The following is a 26,053-nucleotide window of genomic DNA, read 5'->3' on the forward strand; positions in this document are numbered from 1 at the left end:
ATCAAAAAGGAAAAGGAATCCAAATTCCTACAATGGTGGGAGAAGGGGGTGAACACTATTTAACAGATACTGAGAAAGCAAACCTCTTTAGTAGGGAATTTAGAGATTCAGTAGATGGTTGTCAAGAGTTGGAAACCGAAACAGAAGATAGAGAGGGAGAGAGACAGAGGGAAACAAGAAGCTTCTCATTCACAAACGAAGATATTTTCAGAGAAATCCAACTGCTTCAGCAAGGAAAAGCAGCAGGGAGTGATCAAATTACTGGGGAGGTATTAAAGACAATGGGGTGGTACATAGTGCCTTATTTAAAATTTCTCTTTGACTATGTCATAAATAATAGTGTAATACCAAAGGAATGCAAGGAATCTATAATAATACCAATTTATAAAGGAAAGGGTGATAAAAGGAAACCAGAGAACTACAGACCAATCAGCCTGACCAGTATAGTTTGTAAAATTCTGGAGAGTTTAATATCGAAGTACATCAGAGGGATATGTGATGATAAAAATTGGTTCATGAGGAGCCAGTATGGAGAGATATCCGTGAGAGGCTTCAGTTGGAAAATAATTATATCGGCAGGACTGACCACAAATATAAAATTAGAAGGAATTTTAGCAGAAGCGATTGGGTTAAATTTTCATTCATTGGGAAGGGTGTGAAGGAGTGGAACAGTTTACCAGGGGTAGTGTTTGATCCTTTTCCAAAATCTGTACAGATATTCAAGAAGAGAATAAACAGCAACAGAGAAAATAAATGAAATGTTAGAGGGCATTCGACCAGTGCAGGTTATTGTATATAAAAAAATGTGTGTGAATAAATTAATTCCATCCCCTGGTCTAAGGAGTTTGGACAGCCAAAGTAGGGGACTGCCTGTAGGGGTGAAGTACAGTGGGGACTTCGAGGGCCCTGGGACCGCTACGGTAGCTGTGAAGGCCCTTCAGGAACTCTGAAAAGTGGTGGCAAAAGGGGCTCTGGTTAAGACGCAGCAGGTCGTTATGCTACTTAGGATCCAGAACGGGTAAAAAAAAAAAAGTAAATAAATAAATGCAATGTAAATATTAATGTTATACCAGTTGTATAGTATCATTTGAAGTAATTCCACATACTGTATATCAGTTGACTATATTTGTAAGTAGGACAGGATACATTATAAGTAGAATTTTGTAAACAATATAAATTTATTAAGGATGAGCTGTGTTTTTAATAGAAAACATTGTTAGCGTAAATTGTATAATATTGTATTATAGGAAAAATTTTCTTCTCTTGTTAATTTAATATTTAGTGCTTGACAATAATGTATTTTAGTGTACCATTTGCCACCGAGGTAGACACCTCATTTGCAAATAAAGAGATTTTGATTTGATTTGATTTGATTTGATTTTGAAATCAACACCATTTTCAGTTACTTTTACCCCACCCTCCACCCAAGTGGTATTTCTGAAAACTAAAAATACATGTTTCTTTATTTTTAATAGAGATAAAAAATACCATTTTCACTTGTGTAACATGTTAAGTTTTTTGATATATACTGCAGAAATTCTCATTTTAAAATTTCACCTCTTTTTATTTCCCCTTAAGGGGAGTTTCCAAAAACAAATCACCTATGTTTCTATACATTTACAGGAAATTACAAATACCCACTGTTTACGTCTGTAACATTTTACTTTTCTCAGATATTCTGTAGATATAGTCTTTCGAAAAATTCACCCCAATTTGTCACTCCAGTTTAACCGCCATTAATTGGATTTTCCAAAAACAAAAAGTATGTGTTTCTTTATTTTTAAAGTAGATTCTAAATACCAATTTTTACATCTGTAAACTTTTAAGATATAGACACTCTCATTTTAAAAATTAACCCCCCTTTTTCAACCCCATTTTGTGGATTTTCCAAAAATGAAAAAATACCTGCTTCTTTATTTTTAAAGTGGATCCCAAATATCAATTTTCAGGCCTGTAATATCTTCAGGTTCTGAAATATAAGTAGCCTCATTAAAGGCATTCAACCCATTTTCACCCTTTTCCACGCTTCCTATTGGAATTTTCCGAAAACAAAAAATACGTGTTTCTTTATTTTTAAAGGAGATTCTAAATACCAATTTTTACATCTATAAACTTTAAAAGTTTTGAGATATAGATACTCACATTTTAAAAATTCACCACCTTTTCACCCCCCATTAATTGGATTTTCAAAAAACAAAAAAAAAAAATACGTGTTTCTTTATTTTTAAAGGAGATCCCAAACACCAATTTTCAGGTCTGTAATAACTTCATTTTCTGAGATATAAGTATCCTCATTAAAGGCATTCAACCCATTTTTCACCACTTTTCACCCCTCCTATTGGGATTTTCTGAAAACAAAAACATATGTGTTTCTTTATTTTTAATGAAGATTTTAAATACCAATTTTTACATCTGTAAACTTTAAAAGTTTTGAGATATAGATGCACTCATTTTAAAAATTCACCCCCCTTTTTACCCTCCCATTAATTGGATATTCCTAAAAAAAAAAATACGTGTTTCTTTATTTTTAAAAGAGAGAAAAAGTACCAATTTTCAGGTCTGTAATATCTTCAGTTTCTGAGATATAAGCATTCTCATTAAAGGCATTCAACCCATTTTTCGCCCCCTTTCACCCCTCCTATTGGGATTTTCCGAGAACAAAAAATACGTGTTTCTTTATTTTTAATGAAGATTTTAAATACCAATTTTTACATGTGTAAACTTTAAAAGTTTTGAGAGATAGATGCACTAATTTTAAAAATTCTCCCCCCTTTTCACCCTCCCATTAATTGGATTTTCCAAAAACCAAAAAATACGTGTTTCTTTATTTTTAAAAGAGATCAAAAGTACCAATTTTCAGGTCTGTAATATCTTCAGTTTCTGAGATATAAGTACTGGTATCCTGATTGAAAAGATTCAACCCCTTTTTCACCGTTTTTCACCCCTCCTATTGGGATTTTCTGAAAACAAAAAAATACGTGTTTCCTTATTTTTAAAGAAGATTCTAAATACCAATTTTTACATCTGTAAACTTTTAAAGTTTTGAGATATAGATACACTCATTTTAAACTTTCAACCCCCTTTTCACCCCCTTAGCAAAGGAATATCCAAAAATTCTCTCTTAGCGAGCACCTACATCTTAATATGAATCAATGCCCAAAATTTCATTTCTTTATGTCCAGTAGTTTTTGGCTCGGCGATGATGAATCAGTCAGTCAGTCAGGACAAGTTATTTTATATATATAGATTATAATAAGGTGTGTCTTTACCATTCCTTACCACCCTTAATGGTACAAACCTGTTTTCGCATTCCTCAACAATTTCTTTAAACCCAACCCAGAGTCTGTTTACATTTTTATTTACCGTTTTCCACCGATCATAGTTAATTTTTAGAAACTGCCTCAGGCCTGCTTTATCAGCCATATGGTACTGCCTAACAGTCCTACTTTTAAGACCTTCCTTTCTATCACATTTATTTTTAACTACCACAAAAACAGCTTCATGATCACTAATACCATCTACTACTTCAGTTTCCCTATAGAGCTCATCTGGTTTTATCAGCACCACATCCAGGATATTTTTCCCTCTGGTTGGTTCCATCACTTTCTGAATTAGCTGTCCTTCCCATATTAACTTATTTGCCATTTGTTGGTCATGATTCCTGTCGTTCGCATTTCCTTCCCAATTGACATCTGGCAAATTCAGATCTCCTGCTACAATCACATTTCTTTCCATGTCGTTTCCCACATAGCTGACTATCCTATCAAATAATTCCGAATCCGCGTCAGTGCTACCCTTTCCCGATCTGTACTCTCCAAATATATCAAGTTGCCTATTATCTTTAGAAATGAGCCTTACACCTAGAATTTCATGTGTCTCATCTTTAACTTTTTCGTAGGTTACAAATTCTTCTTTCACCAGAATGAACACTCCCCCTCCCACCCTTCCTATCCTATCTCTACGATACACACTCCAGTGTCGTGAGAAAATTTCTGCATCCATTATATCATTTCTCAGCCATGATTCAACTCCTATTACAATATCTGGTAAATATATATCTATTAAATTACTTAATTCTATTCCTTTCCTTACAATACTTCTACAGTTCAACACTAACAATTTTATGTCATCCCTACTTGATTTCCAGTTCCCTGTTCCCGTTCATTATGCACCAGGTAATTGAAAAATACTACGAGAGGAATAGACAGTTATGTTTATGTTTCGTAGATCTAGAGAAAGCATATGACAGGGTACCGAGTGAAAAGATGTTTGCCATACTGGGGGACTATGGAATTAAGGGTAAATTGTTAAAATTAATCAAAGGCATTCATGTTGACAATTGGGCTGCAGTGAGAATTGATGGTAGAATGAGTTCTTGGTTCAGGATATTTACAGGGGTTTGACAAGGCTGAAATCTTTCACCTTTGTTGTTTGTAGTTTACATGGATCATCTGTTGAAAGGCATAAAGTGGCAGGGAGGGATTCAGTTTGCTGGAAATGTAGTAAGCAGTCTGGCCTATGTTGACGACTTGGTCTTCATGGCAGATTGTGCCGAAAGCCTGCAGTCTAATATCTTGGAACTTGAAATTTGGTGCAATGAGTATGGTGTGAAAATTAGCCTTTCGAAGACTAAATTTATGTCAGTAGGTAAGAAATTCAACAGAACTGAGTGTCAGATTGATGATACAAAGCTGGAACAGGTAGATAATTTCAAGTATCCAGGATGCGTGTTCTCCCAAGATGGTAATAGATTAAGTGAGATTGAATCAAGTTGCAGTAAAGCTAATGCAGTAAGCTCGCAGTTGAGATCAACATTATTCTGTAAGAAGGAAGTCACCTCCCAGACAAAACTATCTTTACATCAGTCTGTGTTCAGACCAACTTTGCTTTACAGGAGTGAAAGCAGGGTAACTCAGGATATCTTGTTCATAAGTTAGAAGTAACGGACACGAAAATAGCGAGAATGATTGCTGTACCATGAGGTGGGAACAATGGTAGGTGGGTACTTGGAATGAGGAGATAAGGGCTAAATTAGGAATGAACATGATGGATGAAGCTGTACGCATAAACCGACTTTGGTGGTGAAGTCATGTGAGGCAAATGGAGGAGGGTAGGTTACCTAGGAGAATAATGGACTCTGTTATGGAAGGTAATAGAAGTAGAGGGAGACCAATACGGCAATGGTTAGACTCAGTTTCTAACAATTTAAAGATAAGAGGTATAAAACTAAATGAGGCCACAGCACTAGTTGCAAATAGAGGATTGTGATGACGTTTAGTAAATTCACAGAGGCATGCAGACTGAACGCTAAAGGCATAACAGTCTATAATAAATAATGATGATGTATGTATGTATTTTCAAAATCCGTGAATCTCCAGACATTTTTTCCACGCATTGCCACTGCTATCAATATAGGATACCTGTATCAGAATTACAGTTTAATTACACTTCATTAATACCAATATAAATGGTCTGTTATTGGTCATTATAAATTTTCCAGCTAACTAATTCCTGGTTGTCAGCATTTCACCCCAGTGTGCTAAGTTGGGCTCATCAGTTGGTAAATAGCACACCCACCAAGACGCATGGCTTTTGCATTCTGTGGAGGCTACTTGGATGTTGATTCCCATAGGAAACCTGAAATATTTTCATGGCTATTTAACAACTGGTGAGCCCAACTTAGCACACTGGGGCAAAACGCTGGCAACCAGGAATGAGTTAGCTGGAAAATTTATAATGTCCAATAACGGACCATTTATATTGGTATTATAAATTTACTCATTTGGGAGAAATATTTCAGGTTCCCTACTAGACTCAGCATCTATATCATCTGATGGCCAGGCAGGCATCAATTTTTGGTAATGAGATAAAGTCTCTCATAGTGCATTATCACTGCCAGTGGCTCCAAGTAGCCTATGCAATGGCCTCCAAGGCACCTCTATATACTGTTGGTCAGTATATACTTCAGTTGCCAAGCCTTCTAGAAACTTTGAGGGCTTTCCATTGGAAGCTGCTTCTCCAATTCCAGATGTTTCGAGATCTTCATCTTTCTCCCGTTCGAGGAACTCCAACCTTCTAAACCAGTGGTTCCCAACCTTTGCCAGCTGACGCCCCCCTTTTGAGATACGGATGGTCGTGGCGCCCCCCACCCCTCCCCACCCCGTCGCTTCTATAACCTCTCCGAAAAACTGACGCAGAGGATATAGACCTAACCTAACGACACTATATATTGAATTATTCCATTAAAAATAATATGAAGTACGCGCTTTATATCTGTGACATACTAACTTCATTTTAGCACAATACAAAGAACACACTTTTACAATAAATCCTTAAATTAGTCAACAAATATCAGTGAGAGGGTTGACACTGTTTTCTCTTGGTGAGATTCGGTATGTTTGGTTTGATATTTGACAGAGCACAGTGGAGATCACTTGCAACATAAGCTGACAGTGCTACTTTGTTTTTATGACACTCACCGTTGAAAATCCTGACTCGCATATATATGTCGTTGAAAATGGGACAATGACACGCAATGTTACTTTGGCTATTTCAGGATACACTGCAAGACAGTTTACCCAAAAGTCGCCCAGTCCTAATATTTTGAAATCATCTTTTAGCTTTGGATCACACTGCAAATCAATGGCTTCTTCTTGAAGTTGTGCTGGCAGTGCTTCAGTGTCAATGGCAAATGGATTTCTTGTTAACATGCAGGACCATTCATGGGACGAGATATCAGGAAATTAGAAATTGAATTCTTGTGCCAGCAAAATTTCATTAAGGCATTGAAAGGATGAGAAGTTGTTCAATTGAAGCCAGCGTTTCCATAAATGTATTTTTTTTTAGAAAAGCTCTGATGCTTTGGAGCTTTAAGTTCAAAATGTTCAAAGCTTCAAAAAAATCGCAAAGATATGCCAATGAGACGATGAAATTGGCATCAATAAAGACTTCATACAAATCGTTCTTACCTTCACCTAGAAAAAAATGTCAACTTCAGGCTTTAATTCAAACAGCCGAGCCAACATGTTCTCTTTTGATGGCCAGCGAACCTCTGTGAGGAAAAGGAGTTTTGTGATCGGCTTGAAGGTCAACCAAAAAGGGTTTCAAACAATCTTTTATGTAAAGAACTTGTCTTTACAGAGTTCGCAGTTCTTCTAGCGACTTTTAGAGTTTTTTAATCTTGGGGCAAGGTTTTGGCCACCAAAGCCTGCCTGTGAATTATACAGTAGGTTCCCATGATATTTGGATTTTTATCTTTGGCCAATTTGAGAAACCCAGAACGTGACCTAATCATAGCAGGTGCACCATCCGTACATACATCCTCTACATTTTCCCAGGAAAGCCCATGTTCTTGGAAAAAACTATCGATACCAGAAAACACATCACAAGATTTCGAAGTTGTTTTCAAACATTGGGAGAATAACATTTATTCTCTTAAAATACCACTATCGACAAATCGATAATATACAATCAGTTGACAACAATGGGCCACATTGGTTGTTTCATCACACTGAATTGAAAACACTGGAGATGCTTTCACCTTCTCCGAAATTTGCATTTTAATGTCTTCTGACTTCTTGAAGTCTGCACTTCACTGTGTTATCAGAAAGAGAAATTTTAGACAATTTCTGCCAACTCCCTTCATCCAAAACTATATTTGCAGCTAAGAACATACATGGCTTTACTAATGTTTCCCTAATTGTGTGTGCTTTTTCGTCTTTGGCAATCAGAACAGCTAGTTCATATGATGCTTCCACTGCTTTCTCATTTTCTTGGTTAAAAATACGCGATGAATCTAATTTCATACGTTTTAGTGAGTTGAGTTTAGTTGCAAAAAATTCTGGGGTTTGTCTTTTAATCCTGAATGATTCGTGTTTAAATGTCTCTCCAAATGCACAGGCCTCATCGCATCGTTACTCAGAACACAGTGGCAGATTACGCATTGAGGCTGTTGTATTCCGTTCCGTTCAACGACTGTGAAGCCATATTTAATTAATGTAGTCATAATTGTACAGTCTCTTTTTGGACATCGTTATCATTTTTTTAAGTCACAATATTAAATAACACAATTCACACATTCGCACTGTTTCAGTGAAGCATACACAACACTCACAATAAACAACTTGACAGACGCGTCCACTGCAAAATTATACGAGGCACAGAATTAGCAGTCGAAGGGCCTGGCCACTGATAGTCTATCGGCGATGTGTTCTCATGGTCGTTACTGATGGGACAGTTGTATTATGTAGCTCCCGCCAATTTGACGGCAAGGGAAGAATAAGAATGTGTAGGGGTGAGAACAGAGCATTCAAGGACGAGCTGCCCACAAAACGAGTCGATATACTGCAGAGTGAGAGGGAAGGAGGAACTTTCACTTCATTTTTTGCTTTGAAACTCCTATATCCTTTGTTTTTCAGAGTTAATGTCGACTCCTGACTGTAGTAACTTATTGCCAGTTAAGATCTTTGGCGTGAAAATGTCACTGTTTCATTAATTGCTGTGGTTAAACATGAATTAGTTGCAGTCCAAAATACCAGTAGGCCTACATAGAATTTCACGCTAGCCGTGAAAGCCTAACATGTCATATTAAATACATTAATTAGAATGAAGCCTACTATTATTGCCTTATCTCCTGTTGTTCTCGCTACTAGATCAGTTTGATATAATACCTACATTTATACAAGTACCTCCTTCGTGGAATATATTTCGTTCATGAGAAAAACCTTGTACAGTATGTAACAATAATACTGGAAAATGAAAGCAACTACATCGTTGATGAGTTGAAACATGTCGCGATTAAACGTGCGTTGAGTGGTCTTGTTCCCGCACCTGCTCTCAGGATTACTTTTGCTTCTCACAACACAGCTAATTTCTCATTTCACCTCAAACCTCGCGGCTTCGCAGAGGTTTGTGCCGACAGCTGGCAATTACCAGTGCTTTTGAACGATAGACTTGGTGCGACAATCACTTGGAGAGATTTGAAAAAAGTTTATTACACAAAGTTGTAATCGAGTTTAAAATTATTTCGGAAATCACTTCACGCCTCCCTTAATAAAGCCCCACGCCCCCCTAGGGGGGCATGCCCCCCAGGTTGGGAACCCCTGTTCTAGACTCTCTGATGGCTGTACATTCTCGGTCTCCTTCTCCTGCCATGGAAACTGAGCAGGAAAAGTTCTCTAGTAAGAAATCTCCTGAAATGGACTCTGAACGAAGGAAATATTGTGGAGATGCTTCTTTCTCTGCATCTTCCACAGATTCGACGTACACTTTGCCTAGCTCTATTCTCTGACAGCCGCCCATCTCTAGTGATTTGGAAATTCAAACCTTCAATTATTTCGATAACTATTCGCCGGTTGCTCCCTTCTATCTGCCACCACAATCACCCAGCAACGCTAAGCCATTCATGCCAACAAACATTTGCAGCTATGCCCAGGCCGCCAAAAACCTGGCGTTGGCCCCTTCCATCTGGCAGCGAAGCATTGTCCATCCTCTACCACTACCGCCTCAACCATTCTACGTCACTAAATTGATGCACGTGGATCCAGACAAGGCCAACAATCGTGCTATCTACACCATCCTAAGCAGGTTCACTTGGAACTATGCCGGTTATAACCTAGATATTTAAGAACTCGGGAAGGTTATTTTAATCTTAAAATCTCCCAACCCTTCTATGCTCACCCCCACAATGATGATCGGCTTGGAGCATTTTGGGAAACATGCATGAGTGGTCAACATCACTCAGCAGACGCCAGCACAACGCCCCGTTCTGCCCTCTCGGCCCTCGCCCATGCACTCTGTTGTGACATGTCGGGTCAATCAAGATTGGACTGACGACGAGGTGGTGGCCAGCTGCAGATGGAGGGCCACCAGATCTTCAAGGTAGTGTGTATGCGCAATGCCGAAGGACCTACATCTCTAATCCTGATTCTATCCCATGATGTTGCCACCTTGGACGCCCTCCTGCATGATAGCGCTGTCATCTACGGAGCCCGTCACCATGTGGAATCATCTCGCTCGGCACCGCCCCAGAAGATCCGGTGTGAGCGGTGCCAGCGCTACAACCATACTCCAGGTATGCCGTGTCTCCTGGATCAGGTATGTGCTATCTGTAGTCAGGAGCACCCCACTGCTAGTTGTCCAAGTAAGGCTACCCCAAAGTGTGCTAATTGTTCTCAACCCCATCCGTCTTTTTCTTTCAAGTGCAAGTCCCGATCCCCCTGTGGGTGGGGGCGGTATAATAACACCCACGGTATCCCCTGCCTGTTGTAAGAGGCAACTAAAAGGGGCCCCAGGGGCTTTGAACTGTGGAGCATGGGTTGACGACAATGGGGCCCTCAGCTGAGTCCTGGCATTGCTTCCACTTACTTGTGCCAGGCTCCTCACTTTCATCTGTCCCATCCGACCTTCCTTGATCAACTCTTGTTCTTTTCCGATCCCAACGCTATTAGGTTTGCGACGGCTAGGGAGTCTTTAATTTTCACACCCTTCGTGGCCCTTGTCTTCCTTTGACCGATATCTTCATTTTTCGAAGTGTCGGATCTCTTCAATTTTTTCTTTCTGATTAGTGTTAATAGAGGATGGTTGCCTAGTTGTACTTCCTCTTAATACAATGATCACCACCACCACCACCACCTGCAAGTCCCGACCTGCCCCTGATCCCACTTACCCTGAATCTGTCATTCCTGTTATCTCACAGCATCTGCTCACCTCCACCCTTCCACTTCCCTTCCTGCACCATGTTCTGAAAACATCTTTTGTTTTCTGACCATGGTACTCCAAAACATCCTCCCTTTTAACCGCCCCCACATCCTTAACCAGGTTCAGTTGGCCACCTGGTTGATCTTCAATACGCACCTCGATGTCGCATATTTGGGGAATAAAATGCATTTTGCATTTTTCCCCCTAAATGCAGTCCCTTTAATAGGTTAAACTTTGGAGTTATATTACACTAATATCTGCTCTGTTTCTGCCCACCGGGATCTTCTGGACTTATACCTTAACCTGTATGACCAGGATATCTTTGTTTTAAATGAAACCTTTTTGACCCCATTGCACCAGCCCCATTTTTCTCACTACCGCTTTTGTACAGCTGACAGACATTTTGAGGCCCATGGTGGTGTTGCTACATGTGTATACTCTCTTTTTCTACGGCCTAAGAGCTGCTCGTTCAGCTGATGGCCCGCTTGTCCATGGGACAAGAATTGAAATAACTTCACTTAGCTTAGCTTTGCTTAGCCTCCATGGTATGCACAAGCCATGCGTCTTGGTGGGTGTGCTATTTACCAACTGATGAGCCCAACTTAGCACAATGGGGCAAAATGCTGGCAACCAGGAATGAGTTAGCTGGAAAATTTTTAATGTCCAATAACGGACCTTTTATATTGGTATTATAAATTTACCCATTCAGGACAAATATTTCAGGTTCCCTATGGGAATCATCATCTATATTACATTTCAATATTCCAATGAGAATGCTATCCGTACTGTAGAGAACTAACTCCAACATGGTACGTTTAGACAGTTTGGAAACAGGCTACATGTTTTGTGTACTTTGCAGATATATATGGATGGCAAATTATCTGTTTGTGATACTGATTAGATAGATCAGCAAAGTATGGCAGAGTATTCAGTGACCTTTCTTGACCATTTCCTTTTCAAATAATCTGTTCTAAGGTTTATTTTATTTTGTTGGATATAATTTTCCATGCAATGAGGAAATTTTAATGGCTATTTGTAAATATAACCAGCCTATTATTAGGGCACAAGTTAAAACTAGTTACTGATGTTTTGGTCAATCATATGTGTGTATAGGTCACGAGAATGGAGGCTCATCCCGGAACACATCAAAGAGGAAATAGGCCTTATATTTGATACTGATGGAGAATTCTGGATGTCCTTTGAAGACTTTAAAAGACATTTTTCAGTTCTTGAAATCTGTTCCTTGAATCCTGACTGCCTGCAAGACGTAACACTTGCTTGTGACAAGAAACAATGGGAGATGAGTATGTATGAGGGCGAGTGGGTTAGGGGAGTGACAGCAGGTGGCTGCAGGAATTTTTTAGGTGAGTATATGCATATAATTTCAGCACTGTAAAATTATTGTATATGGCTGGATGTGAGGAAAAGTCTTGTTTATCTTTAAAATTTCAGATTTTACTTACATTTACTTGGAATATCTCAGGATTATAATTATTTTTCTGGTAAATTCTGGATATGCTTCATTCTAATCAAAGAACTTTCAGACAATCCCATCATCGGATGCCTTGACAAGCTCCTTTCAGTTTGGACTATAGTTTATAATTAGGTATTGCCTTAGGTATCGTTTCTCTACCCACTTGAGAAACATGAATGTGCAAATAATAATAATAATAATGATAATGATAATGATTTTTTTTTTTGCGAGGGAGTATGGAAAATCTTTCATAAGATGCTTGTGAGGGTCCGCACTCAACAAGTGTGTGGAGATTCTTACCCACTAAAAACCACACTCCCTTTTCCCACGACGTTTATCTCCGCCCCGGAAACCGCTCTCGCATTACTTCAGGACGGATGTCGTGCTTAATGCATCTTGTGCTTCATCTTCCTTCTTCTGCTTTACTGTCTGTCGTAATCATCCAGGTCCTTCTTCTTCTGACGCAGAATATTTTCTACGTAAACTGCCACCTGGTCCCAAGATTCTTGACTTCGTAGCATTACTGACACGATCTGTTCTGGCGTCATTTCTCCCTGCATAACTTCTAAGCATCTTCTTTGCGGCAGCCAATGAACACACACAAAGAAAGTATGTAATACGTCATTGATATCACCGCAGTATATGCACGCCGGACTAGTTGCTAGCCCTAGTCTATGAAGAAATTTTCGGAAGTATCCATGACCTGTCAAGAACTGTGTGAGATAGTAGTTCACCTCACCATGGTTTCGGCCAACCCATACGCCCAGAGAAGGTATCAATCTTTTAGTCCATTTTCCTCTAAAATCATCTTCCCATCTTGTTTGCCATCGTTGCATTCTGCGACTAAGAGCCAAAGCCTTTGCCCTTTTCCTTCCTAGCTCTTCTTGTGTTAGCCAAATTTCTTGTCTTTCGAAGGCCAACAAGTCAATAGGAGCTACTGCTGTTACTACTAGAATCGCAGGTTCTGATACTGTACGATATGCGCAAGCATTTCATAAAGCTGCTCTCCGTTGTACAGCCGCAATTCTTTTCCGATATTTCGCAATTTTTATCGATTCAGCCCAAATTTCCGAACCGTATAACAGTATCGATTGAACAGTCGACATGAGAAGCCGCCTTTTACTAGATTTCGGCCCTTTGATATTTCCCATGAGTCTACTAAGTGCAGTCATGGTTTTTGCCGCCTTATCTGTTACCCGTTGGATGTGGTCCCAATATGTAAGCTTAGTATCAAGCGTTACACCAAGATATTTTGTGCTCCTAGTTGTTTCGATGGCTATCTGCCCGATCTGCATCGGTACAACAGTATTAATCCTTTTCCTCGTCAGGAGGATAATTTCCGTTTTATGATCTGCGAGTTCTAACTTGTGATTTATCATCCATTCTTTGACACGTTGCATCACCTGATTCAATTTAAATTGAGCCAGCTCTAGGTTACGAGTTACTATCACAGCAGCCACATCATCAGCATAACCCACAAGTTTTACATCTTCTGGCATCGCCAGCCGTAACAAACCATCATACATGATATTCCAAAGGTGTGGTCCGAGCCTTGCGCTGCACCAGCTGTGAGCCGTTTTCTTCTCTGGCCATCTTCCGTGTCGTATAACAATGTACGGTCTTTCAAATAGTCTCGCAGTATATACATGGATATTCTGGTAGCTTGAAAGTTTCTTTTAGAGCTTCCAAAATATCACTCCATCTTGCCGAGTTGAAAGAATAGTTAACATCTAGAGTCACAAGAAGCGTCATCTTTCTAGAGTAATGATTACCCATTTGAGCTCGTTCTGCTGTCTTCACCACTTCTTTCACGTCATCTAGAGTTGAGTGGCCTCTGCGAAATCCATGTTGTTGGTCAGATAGGTCGCCAGCTAATCGGACTGCTGCTAGTATTCTCGGTTGTAATAGCTTCTCTAAACCTTTCCCAGCAGTGTCCAGCATACATAGAGGTCTGTAACCCCCAGTTTTCCCTTTACTGATCAGAACCAGTCTAGCTATCTTCCAACGAAAGCTAAAAATTCCCGCTTTCAAACAATGGTTATACATTCTCAACAGCAGATGAGGACATAATTCGACTGCCACCTTTAGTACTTCTGCTGGAATACCATCTGGTCCAGGGGCTTTCTTATTTCTAAGGGAATTAATTGCTGTTATCAGTTCTTCAGTTGTGAAAGGTGGCACATTAACTAGTTCTTTCTCGGCCTCATCATCAATCAATGATAATGATAATGATAATAATAATAATAATAATAATAATAATAATAATAATAATAATAATAATAATAATAATAATAATAATAATTAATAATAATAATAATAATAATAATAATCCACAAATCTACTACGCTGGCATAGCAGGGGGAGAGGTGTGATACTCCCACATGACATGTTCCAGATGGCAGATAGGGGGGTCCTAACCAGCTTGCCGGCGGACTTGAGGGAAATAAAACACCTCTCGCAGACCACACACACAACTCCCCTTGGGTGGGGGACCCAGACGAAGAATTCACCCACAGTATCCCCTGCCTGTCGTAAGAGGCGACTAAAAGGGGTGACCAAGGGATGATCAAATTAGAACCATGAAACTACTTGTGATTAGTACCACCACACGGGGAACACCATGGGTCACTTTTACTTGTGCATAGTACCACTATGTTGGGTAACAAATAGGTTTGTGATTAGTAGCAAATGTGAGCGTGACGGCTTTTACAGTATCTGTGATTAGTAGCACTATATGAGCGACACCATGGAATGAGGGAACCCATGGTTCTGGCTTGCCTATGATTAGTAACCACTATATGAGGAACACCACGGGATAGTATGAGTTCCTGTGGTTAGTACCCTTATGTGATGAACACCATAGGTTTGCATTGCCTGTAAATGGCACCGCAATGTGCAAAACAGCATAGGTCTGTAATACATGTGTGAATTTCATTACCTGTGAGTAGTACCATAATGAGTGGAATATCGCGAGTCTACGCTACTCTTGATTAGTACCGCAACATGACAAATACCATGGTTCTACTTTCCTAGAGATAAGTACCATTGTGATGGCCCACTGACTTGGATTTTGGACCCCTTTCGACTACAGGTATCATTGATTCAGTATTGTGCTATAGAAGCAGTCCCTTAGTCAGTAATACTATTGTTCTACGCCAGCTTCTGTGCATGTGAGGCACTGTGGGTCGGTTCCACTAATCGCTTTAAATTCACATCCGTCCATCCGTCCGTCTGTCCGTCCGTCCATCCATCCATCCTCACGTTTTGAATTGTGGTCAGTGGATGTTTTTGGGATTTTAATTTGTCATTTCATTTTGTCTCATTTTGTACCATTAGGGGCCAATGACCTAGATGTTAGGCCCCTTTAAACAACAAGTATCATCATCATCATCATCAATAATAATAATAATAATAATAATAATAATAATTGTTACTGAGATATCCGTGGTAGTTAGAGGTGAAAGAAGGTGCGGGGGGGAATAGGTCTCAACTACAAAATTAAAGTTAATTTAAAACTTCAACAAAGGTTATATTTTCAAAACTTAACAATGGTGACATAGAATTTGTAAACTTAACAAGTCAACAACAAGCCAAATTCAGATACAAAGAAATCACAAGATTTAGGGGGTTAGTACAAGATCTGGGCTTCGAGCCCCAAGTATAATTTCTGAGCTCTCAGCTCACAATAACAAGATACCAAATAGCAGAACACCCTTAATTACATGGAGCATTAACTCCCAATTTTACATCTCAAGCCTCTCTAAGGCACTTTTACCACAACACTATAAAGAGCTGTCCCGCTCTTGATCTTTCAAGCCTATAAAGGCAATAGCGGACTCTTACACAACCTGCCATCAAGGCATAATAAAGAAACAGGGGTATATCGTACTCAATCTACTGGGCCTTCGCAGGAAGGAAAACAAAACGGGTTAAGTAAATGGCCATAAATACAAAATTAAATGGAGGCGATAACTTGCACTTCTACACCAAGTTTTTGTCTAAAACCTATGTGGTGCTAGGCCGATCATACAGGGGCTAATCCCAAGCTAGGGAGGTGACACGAATGAGAAAACTTTACTACATTAAACAAGAGAAGAACGGTTATGAAAGCGTAGTCACCTCCTTTTCAAAAATGAAGGGGAGTTCGAGAGGGTGAAGCACTCTCTATCCCCGCTTTACAGTAATTTATAGATTTTACATAGACAGAAAAGAATTTACATTATAAAAGGTAGGTTACATACTAAAGGTTTCGAACCCTCCCCGAGAGTTAAACTGCTGAGCTAGCAAGAAATGAAGATGTTAACAGGCCATTGCCTTGTAGAAGAACAGCTGCTTGAAGAAAGAGGCGCTTCCCGCCCCCTGCTACATATTCACACACTAAGAAAGATGTCACAGAAGTGGCACCGAGACAAGAAAATCAGCAGTTTATATCCCCTCGTGGAACATTCGAGACCTTTCAGGAATGAGTAGACACACCTTTTCGTTTTTATTGGATAACAGCAAAAACTAATACACAAGACGAGGAAGAAACACCTTATTGGTGGAAAATTAATTACGTAAATTCATGATTGGCTACATTCAAAACAGGCGGAAAGAAAGGATTTATATTGCCAACCCACAAACCACAGAACAAAATTTAGTAAAAACAAAACTTAGGAATACCATATTTCTTCAGGAGAATACATTCCTTTACACCAGAGTGCGTTATCATAGTTTTTGGTAGAGACCTCTGTTATAGAATGTCCCAACTTCTTGATACAGAGCAAACAAACACAAATCAAAATAGACACAGTTCAGAACACTTCAAAATTACCAAATTTACAGTAGTGACATCTTCCGAGAAACCGTTAATTCAGTTTGTTAAAGTTCAGGCTTTCTCCTGTAGAGGAGTTTCAACTGGCGCAATATTTGAATTAGCGGCGTGGAGGTGTACCGCCCGATACCATAATAATAATAATAATAATAATAATAATAATAATAATAATAATAATACACCTCCTTCTGAAAGAATATCCCTACTCACAATCAATCAGGAAATAAAACATATATGTCAATCAATGCACATGCATTTACAAACAACTACAACCAAAAAGACACATAAAAAGTAGAGGCATTCTGGGACCTACTAGAAGAGACTACAGCAAGAATTCCCTAACATCATGTTACAATTCTGCTGGGAGATTTCAATGCACAAAATAAATTTAGAACCATTGTAGGACTATTTGCTGCTCAGAATGGAACCAACAAGAATGTAGAAAAATTAATAAGCTTCTGCAAGAATTTTGAGTTAAAGCTGGTGTCAACCTACAGTATTTCCTGGCCCTTCCACACAAAAAAACAACCTGGAAATAACCAAATTTTTACTTAGGAGAATTTCAAATAGATCATGTAGCGATTTCTAAAATAAACCAGGAAGAAATTATAAATGTTAAAGTGAAAAAGGGTGTCACTGACTCTGATCACCACCTATCTTTAATCAAAATAAAGTTTCAACGTGAAAGGCCCAAACTCAAAATAGTCAGAATCACAAGAATTGATCCAAAATTTCTTATGCAAAATTCAAACATTTTCCTTGCAAATATCTCCGGCCAAAAACCTTCCAATAGGATAGAATTAAAAGATACACTCATTGGAACTTCCCGGATTATTGGTTTTCTTCCTTGAAAATGCAAATATAGATGGTAGGATGAGACCTGCGACAAGGCCATAGACCTTCAAATTCAAGCCTGGCAAAAGTGGAGTTTCCATAAAATAGAACAAAACTGGCATGAATTCCTCAAAGTCCTCAAAGAAGTCTCAAAAATTATTAGATCCAAAAAACTCAAATATGATCAAAATTTCTTGAAAAATAATCCAAAAACCCTTTACAAAACATTTGTTGAGGAACTATCAAACCAAGCACCTAGTTTATGTTTCAAACATCCAGATGGGCTCCTGGAAACAAAGAAGAGAGAAAACTGTAAACTTCTTGCAAACTACTTCCATGAACTTTAAAACTGCAAACCTCCTGTAGAACAACTCTCATTTGAACAATCCACTCCAAATCCAGATTCAGAACCTCCCTTACTAGAAGAAATCAAGCAAACAATCAGTGAATTTCAAAACAACAAAGCCCCAGGAAAAGATGGTATTATTGCTGAAATGTTGAAATTAGGAGGTGAAAGCATAGGTCAGAAAATTAAAGTAATTCTTGAAGAGATCTGGATTATGGGAAAATATTCCTGAAGACTAAAAATGTGCCCTTATTCACCCATTCCACAAAAAAGGGTATAAAACAAGACATTAATAACTAGGGGAATATCCTTACTGTCAGTTGTGTACAAAATTCTTTCCAAAGTCGTACTCACTAGACTCGAAAAACAAACTAAACACCTAATTGGCAAATATCAGGCAGGATTCACAAAAGGCAGGTCTTGTGTAGAACAAATTATCAATCTCAAAACCATTTTGCAAATCTGTAGAGCTAGACAAACAGTGATCACTTTTGTAGACTACAAGAAATCTTATGACTCAGTAGACCATCACACCATTCCATATTCTAGAAGAATTCAAAGTTAACAAGGAAATGAGGGATTTCATTCATAAAACGCTGACTGGTACAACTTCAAAAGTTAAATTTCAAGTTGAACTTTCTGACCCTTTTGATATCAGCACAGGACTTTGACAAGGAGATGGCTTATCCCCATTATTGTTCAATCTTGTGCTTAAAAAAGTTATCAGGGCATCGGAAAATGACACAAAGGGAATAACTATTGGCTGACTACTCAAAAATAAAATTAATTTGCAGTGTTTGTCCTTCGCAGACAATCTGCCTAAACTTTCTAACAACAGACAAGAAGCAGTTCAGGCCCTTGAAAATCTTCATGAATTTGCAGCTAAGACTCGGCTCCAAATATTGTATGAAAAATCCCAGTACATGGAAGGATCCACTCGTTATATAGATGGGAAACCTCTAAAGACTAAATTTGGCAAAATTAATCAAGTGAATAAGTTCAAGTATCTAGGAGAAGTAATTCAGCCATTGTGAAGCAGATAAAGAGAGGATCTCAAAATTACAGAAGGCCTATAGACTCACCTGCAACAGATATAACAAAAAATCAATATCCATGAACACAAAATTTACAGCTCGGTTATCAAACCTGAAGAACTATATGCCTCGGAAACCTTGATCACTGGAGGCAGACCACTTATTAAAGACATAGAGAAACAGGACAGGCAAATATTGAGGAAAAGGAGTCCTATGACCACATTCTCAGAATGAACAATGACAGGCTCATCAAGAGGATTCTCAACCTTGCTCTCTCAATGAAAGTTAAGAACGACTAACTTAGTGAAATTTATAAAACCTCCAGGAAATTGGCATCCCACAGAATATTTTTCATAATCGACTCCAGTTCAAAAATGTCATCAACAACCATAATTTTGCTGAGAAAATTAATTGTGGACTGAAGTATTGGGGAAAATATTCAGTGCCCAGATGAAGAGAATTTTGGAGGATGGAGATGGGCATAACGTTGTAAGAAAGAAAAATTCTTGACTGTTGTTTGTATAACTGAATAGTCCTTCCACTCAACTTATTATTGATGGTGCCATTAGTGCATGTTGTAGTAAGTAAGCTATTGGAATGGAATTACATATGGCTTTTAATGCCAGGAGTGTCCGAGCACATGTTCGGCTAGCCAGATGCAGGTCTTTCAATCTGACGCCCGTAAGCGATATGCGCGTCATGATGAGGATGAAATGATGATGAAGACAACACATACACCCAGCCCCCATGCCAGCGAAATTAACCAATGATGGTTAAAATTCCCAACCCTGCTGGGAATCGAACCTGGGACCCCTCTGACCAGAGGTCAGCACGCTAACCATTTAGCCATGGAGCCGGACAATAAGCTATTTATTCAACATTAAGTGTTTGTCCACAAGATAAAAATAAACAATAGTTAATGACCCATGTTCTGTTGTGAAGATGATCATTATCAGGTGATGATCAATTGCCTGTTTTCTTGTTGTTTTGCATTTTTTCATCAAGATTATTCTACAAATAAAAAATGCACAGGATATTTTGTTTGTTTTGGAAATAAATATTGAGAATATTTCAGTGTTCTAAATTGAGTTAAGCTAAACATGTTATTTTCATGAGAAGAATAAAACCTTCTAATGAATGTTTTGTAAGTTTGTTAATTTGGTCATTTGTTAAAATGGAAACCATTTCATTTCTGTTTCAACTAATTTAATCTATAACTGTTAGGTATATTAGTATGTCAAAACTAATTTTTGATAAAGTAACATTTTTGAAAAATACCTGGCAAAGAAAACAATATACAGTAGATTACACCTGAAAAATAGCAAATTAATTAAATTAGATTAACATGTCTCGTTCTTGAAAAAACATAATTCAGATTCTATCAAATCACACTTTCTTACATTTTTATTTCTTTTACCTATGTATATGTTTCAAGAAGTTAATTTATGTCGTACCAACACAGATAGGTCTTATGGCAACGATAGGATAGAAAAGGGCTAGGAGTGGGAAGGGAGTTGCTGTGGCTGTAATTAAATACAGCCCCAGCATTTGCTTGGTGTGAAGATGGGAAACCATGGAAAACCATCTTCAGGGCTGCTGACAGTGGGGTTCGAACCCACTATCTTCCGGATGCAAGCTCATAGCTGCGTGCCCCTAAAACACATGGCCAACTCGCCCGGTAGCATGAAAATAAAGAGCAAGAATTTGCAGATTATATTGTGATATGGAGTGAGAGTGGACAACAGACACAGAGTGGGCAGGATGCCTGGAGTGAAGTAATCAAAGAATGGGGTATAAAAATAGGTAATGGCATGAGTATGGAAGATAAGCGGTAAAATTATGTAATGAGCCATTAGAAGGGGTAGAAAACTTAAAATCCGGGAAGCATACTGTTACAGGATGAATCAATAACTAAGGAGGTCGGCACCAGGTTACAATGTGCAAGAAAATTCTACATAAATGTGAGAGACCTAGTGTGGAATGAACAAGTACTATGACAATGAAAAGAGGTGCAAACAATACCCCTTTTTTTTTTCTTTCCAGTTTTAAGATATGAAGCAGAAACATGGGTTACAACTGCCAGAGAAGAAAGCAAAATACAGGGAACTGAAATGAAGTTTCTGCAAAGCATGCTATGAAAAACAAGAAAGTTTCACATAATAAACACAGGGATACAGGACAGGCTAGAATAGTGAGAAACAGGCTACTATGGTATGACCATGTCAAAATGATGAAAGAAACAAGAATTCCAAGAGCAATGCTCAAATGGTTATTGAACAGAAGGAGATGAAACAGTAGACCATGGAGAAGATGGATACCATACAGAAAGTAAACCAAATAAAGGAGAAAAATTTGTTGATGTGCTGGAAGTATTTGGTGAAGGGTGGCAAAAGAATTGACAGAAAGGAAGGCTGCTGATCTATTACCCTACCCGACAGGGAGTTGGATAAATGCGTGAGAGAAGAACAGCAGCTATTCTGATGATCATAATAACAACAACAACAACAACAATACAGTTTCAGTGTATGGGTCCCACATCAGGAATATATGATGCAAGAACTGGAAAGGATCTAAAGGAATGAGCCTTGGCTCAGGTGCCTATATTGAAATGAAATGATTTCTGACAAAAGAGTAATGTTACAAAAAAGTCAGTGTACCTTCCGACAATATACAGCAAATAAGCCAGCTACAAATCGCATAAAAGTTTATGCCATGGTAGATGCACGCATGTTCTATACCACCAACTTAGAATGCAGATCGGTAGCCTCTAGGCCCTTACAAAGTTGACAACAGTGCAAATAGCATTGCAAAGTGTATTGTTGCTCCCATATTGAACGCAGGAAGAAACATCACAATGGACAACTATTTCACATCTTTGCTGCTGGCTAAGGATCTTCTTGAAAAGAGGAGCACTACAGTCAGAACACTGAAAAAAAAAAAAAAAAAATGAAGAAAGACATTTCACCTTCATTTCTCAATGTGAAAGATAGGCCACAGTACATCAGCATGTTCAGATTTTCAAAAACTGGTGTATTGCTGTCATACATTTCTGTGTTACTTTTGTCCAGCCTTCATTCTGATGAAAAAATTGACGAGGACTCGGGTGAGCAACAGAAATTGGAGATAATAACTTGACAAAATTTTAACATTGTTGACAAAGGGAGGCGCAGACATCGTGGATGAGCTGAAAGGTCAATATTCAGTGTGCAGAGTAAGTTGCAGATGGCCTCTGACGATATTCGGCTAGCGACCACTTGCGACTTCTGACAAAGGGACGAGGAAGTAAACTAGAAGTCAAGTAAAGAAGAAGCATATTTCAGCAAAACACATTTCTTCAGGATCACAACACAAAAAAATTTTTTAGTTTTTAAAGAACAAGTGATTTTATTAAGCCTTCAGGACCTAAAATTATACCAAAGACATTTTAGCTCATAGATAGTATTTTTAATTCATTTTAAGTTTAACTTCCTTGTAACAACCGTCACCCCCACCCCCCTCCAACCCATACGTCCTTTACTAACATTAGTTTTTAAAGTCAACAAAGATTTAACTATGTGATTGCTTTATGCTGTTTTATCTCAGCTTTTTTCTATGCAGCTGATGATGATCGCAAAGCAATCAAAACATGTCCTGTTATTCTTAGTGAAATAAATTGCCAAAGGCAAAATAAAAATAAAAGTATCGATTAGGTGGAAATATTTTCTTATATTGATTAGAAAACATGTTGTGTCATACTTTTCTAGAAGCCTGGCCAGGCAAGATATATAAAGAGACAGCCTTGGGAGTTGGAGTTGAGTTGTTAGTTGACTTGTTAGTGAAAGTCTTTAGTCAAGTGTGTGAACTTATGTTGTGATTTTGTTGTGTTGGTAATCGGTTGACCTGCTAATGTAGCAGTCAAGTGTTTGTTCAAAATGGTGGTTCATAAATGTGCATGTACAATGTGCGTGTATAATGTGTTTCTAATTTGTAAATAAGATAGTGTACACAACTGACAGCATTTCGTGTGTGCGTCTCTGTGAATAAGACAGCAGTAATTCCTCACTGTTATAGAACAGGTTTTATCCAGTCAAGTTTTACATATTCTACTTTATGGCCCAAAATTAAGATTTAACTTCACTGAATGGCTTCTAAACCTCAGAAATAGTGAACTAGGCCAAATGGCACTATTGAGATTCAACAACAGTATTTCAAAAAATATTGCATGAGGTTCAATTGATTCTTCTTTTCAACCAAGTCAGAGTACAATGTTTCCAACATAGCAGTTTTTTGCCCAAGAAACAAACAAGTTAACATCATTAACCAATAGGTTCTGAATACAGCAGTTTGATAGTGCACCGTTCCAAGGCATCAGTACCTGAACCAGTTACCATTGTTCATAAATATGACGTTAGAATGGATCACCATCGGTCAGCCTCGAACTCAGCCCCGTTTGTCGAAGCCTCACCCTCCCCTACTAGAATAATTCGCTAGCCGAGTCGGTATCGCATTTTCGGGTCTGTAGACTGTCCGATGGGGCGGTAAGTTCTTTAGTAATAGTCTCTATACTAGGGGGAAAAGTTAATTATGAGAGGAATACCATTTCATTACTAATGAGAAGAGAGACAATATCTTGTATAACAAATTTTTACTTATACTAGTGAAACACATTATTTACATGGGTATGCCATACAAACACCTTACATACAGTAATTTGGGTGATCTTGACATTTAAATGGCCGGCCCCGCGGTGTAGGGGTAGCGTGCCTGCCTCTTACCCAGAGGCCCCGGGTTCGATTCCCGGCCAGGTCAGGGATTTTTACCTGGACCTGAGGGCTGGTTTGAGGTCCACTCAGCCTACGTGATTAGAATTGAGGAGCTATCTGACGGTGAGATAGCAGCCCCGGTCTCGAAAGCCAAGAATAACGGCCGAGAGGATTCGTCGTGCTGACCACACGACACCTCGTAATCTGCAGGCCTTCGGGCTGAGCAGCGGTCGCTTGGTAGGCCAAGGCCCTTTAAGGGCTGTAGTGCCATGGGGTTTTTGTTTGTTTGACATTTAAATGTTCGGTAGTCTTTTTCTACACTTCATTATACGTTTAAATATTCAAACTTAAGAAGGCGTTCCCTTTTGGGTTATTTACACTATCTCAGATTTAGAGGGGCGCTTCCTCTCAAATTATTTCACTCTACACTTACATTAAATCACACACATATTTAATCAGTATGGACACACCCCGCTGTAAATCTGTTTACCTGCCAAGAATTAATATATTCAATCTGCATCAAATTATGATATAAGTTTGCTAGAATCAAATGAACTGAAATAGACAATTTACACTCCCAATCCTTTGAAAGTTGCGTTACAACAATTCCTTAAGTTAAACGTTGCCAAATATGCAGTATAATAAACACGCTCATTTCATTAGGAATTTTATCAATACATATATCAGGACATTATTTACACAACGTTGCTACCTATAGACAAGCACTTAGCGACTTCAGTACCAGACATCATAAACAAATAAATGGACAAGAATATATACATTTCACACACACACAATGAGTCACAGATGGTACAAGCCACCCGCTGTTGGTAACAGTGAACATAAACTTTCACTGTCTCCTGGAACGAATCCAAGATCTTCTGAGATGGGGTATATCTAATCTGGAATTCCCTGTACGCTATAAGTAATTAAGAAAGAAATTGGAGGGATCCTTCCTTTAATGCTCATTTGGGATCTCTGCGACGTTGGCTCTATTTAAATTAACTCACGTAATCTCTGTGCCGAAAGGAAAGAAACTCGCCACTTGTATGTGTTCTATTTCACTGAAGAAAACGCCTTCACTCCCCCGTTAAAAGGGGCTCATAAAACTCCAGCTGTTAGCTGTCCATGACACACTTTCAAGGGGCGGCCTGCCAAGCACTTCCCAGACAGTTATTTCACGGCAAATAATCTATTCACTTCTTTCAATACTGCCCACAATGGCATCACAACAAATCCCGGCTTTATATTCAGCCGTACTCGGCACATTCATATCGCGATATCCATATCACGTATCTTAATAACAGATTCCACGGGAACTTCACATTTTCATTTCACAATATATATTATGGCTACAGCCTGTCCAGCTATCTCGTTTCCTCTCGGTACATTGACCACGATGCAGATTTAATGATGATCTCCTGCCACCAGGGTCCAAATTAACTTGTGCATTCGCGAACTAATTAATTAACGATGTAAGATACCCACTGTCTCGATGCCTTGTTCCAGGTGCCTTAGTTACTAATTAGGAGGGATCTCTACCAGGTGAAGCGCACCAAAAAAAAAGAATTACTGAAAAAATCTTGATGACTCGTATATGCTATGGAAAGATAACTGGAGTCACTTTTACAGAATATTTAAGCCCTCTCTACTTGACAACGCTTCACACTTAATTAAGCCAAGGTCCTTATAATTACGTCATGCATTATCGAACCCTTATACAAGGATGGAGGTAAAATATGGTCATCCCAAAACCATGATGAAAGTATTCTATAAAAGACCGAAATAAAAATGAAATTATTATTATTATCCCTCTGAAATGGCGTGCTTGCAGTCTACGTTACATCTAAGTGAAAAATCTACATATTTACAATGGGACACGACCTTCAAAGATATAAATACTTGGAAATGTACTCAGCCTTCTGGATACCACGTTCACAGCTTTACAGGGAGGCAACCATGGTTTACTCAGCTTCCATCACGTCATCAGCGATGCAAAGACCCATGATGACTTCCTGGCAGGTCACACACATGACAGCGATGTTCCAGACGTTCTCGGCTACCAGGCAAAATTCGGGCACACAGCTAGATGTCTCGTTCACTCCGGTACAC

The 26,053-nt window shown here is 38.8% G+C and overlaps 1 protein-coding gene across 1 annotated transcript in view; it reads left to right on the top strand.

Annotated features, from left to right (window-relative positions):
* LOC136877477 (calpain-B) overlaps positions 1–26,053 on the top strand; it is a 287,052-nt gene that overhangs the window by 221,666 nt on the left and 39,333 nt on the right. Inside the window, exon 8 of the mRNA XM_067151555.2 lies at positions 11,812–12,062. Coding sequence (XP_067007656.2) covers positions 11,812–12,062 — 251 coding nt within the window. The remainder of the gene's footprint in view (positions 1–11,811; positions 12,063–26,053) is intronic.

This window comes from Anabrus simplex, chromosome 7 (genome assembly GCF_040414725.1).
Source record: "Anabrus simplex isolate iqAnaSimp1 chromosome 7, ASM4041472v1, whole genome shotgun sequence".
Taxonomy (NCBI): Eukaryota; Metazoa; Arthropoda; class Insecta; order Orthoptera; family Tettigoniidae; genus Anabrus; species Anabrus simplex.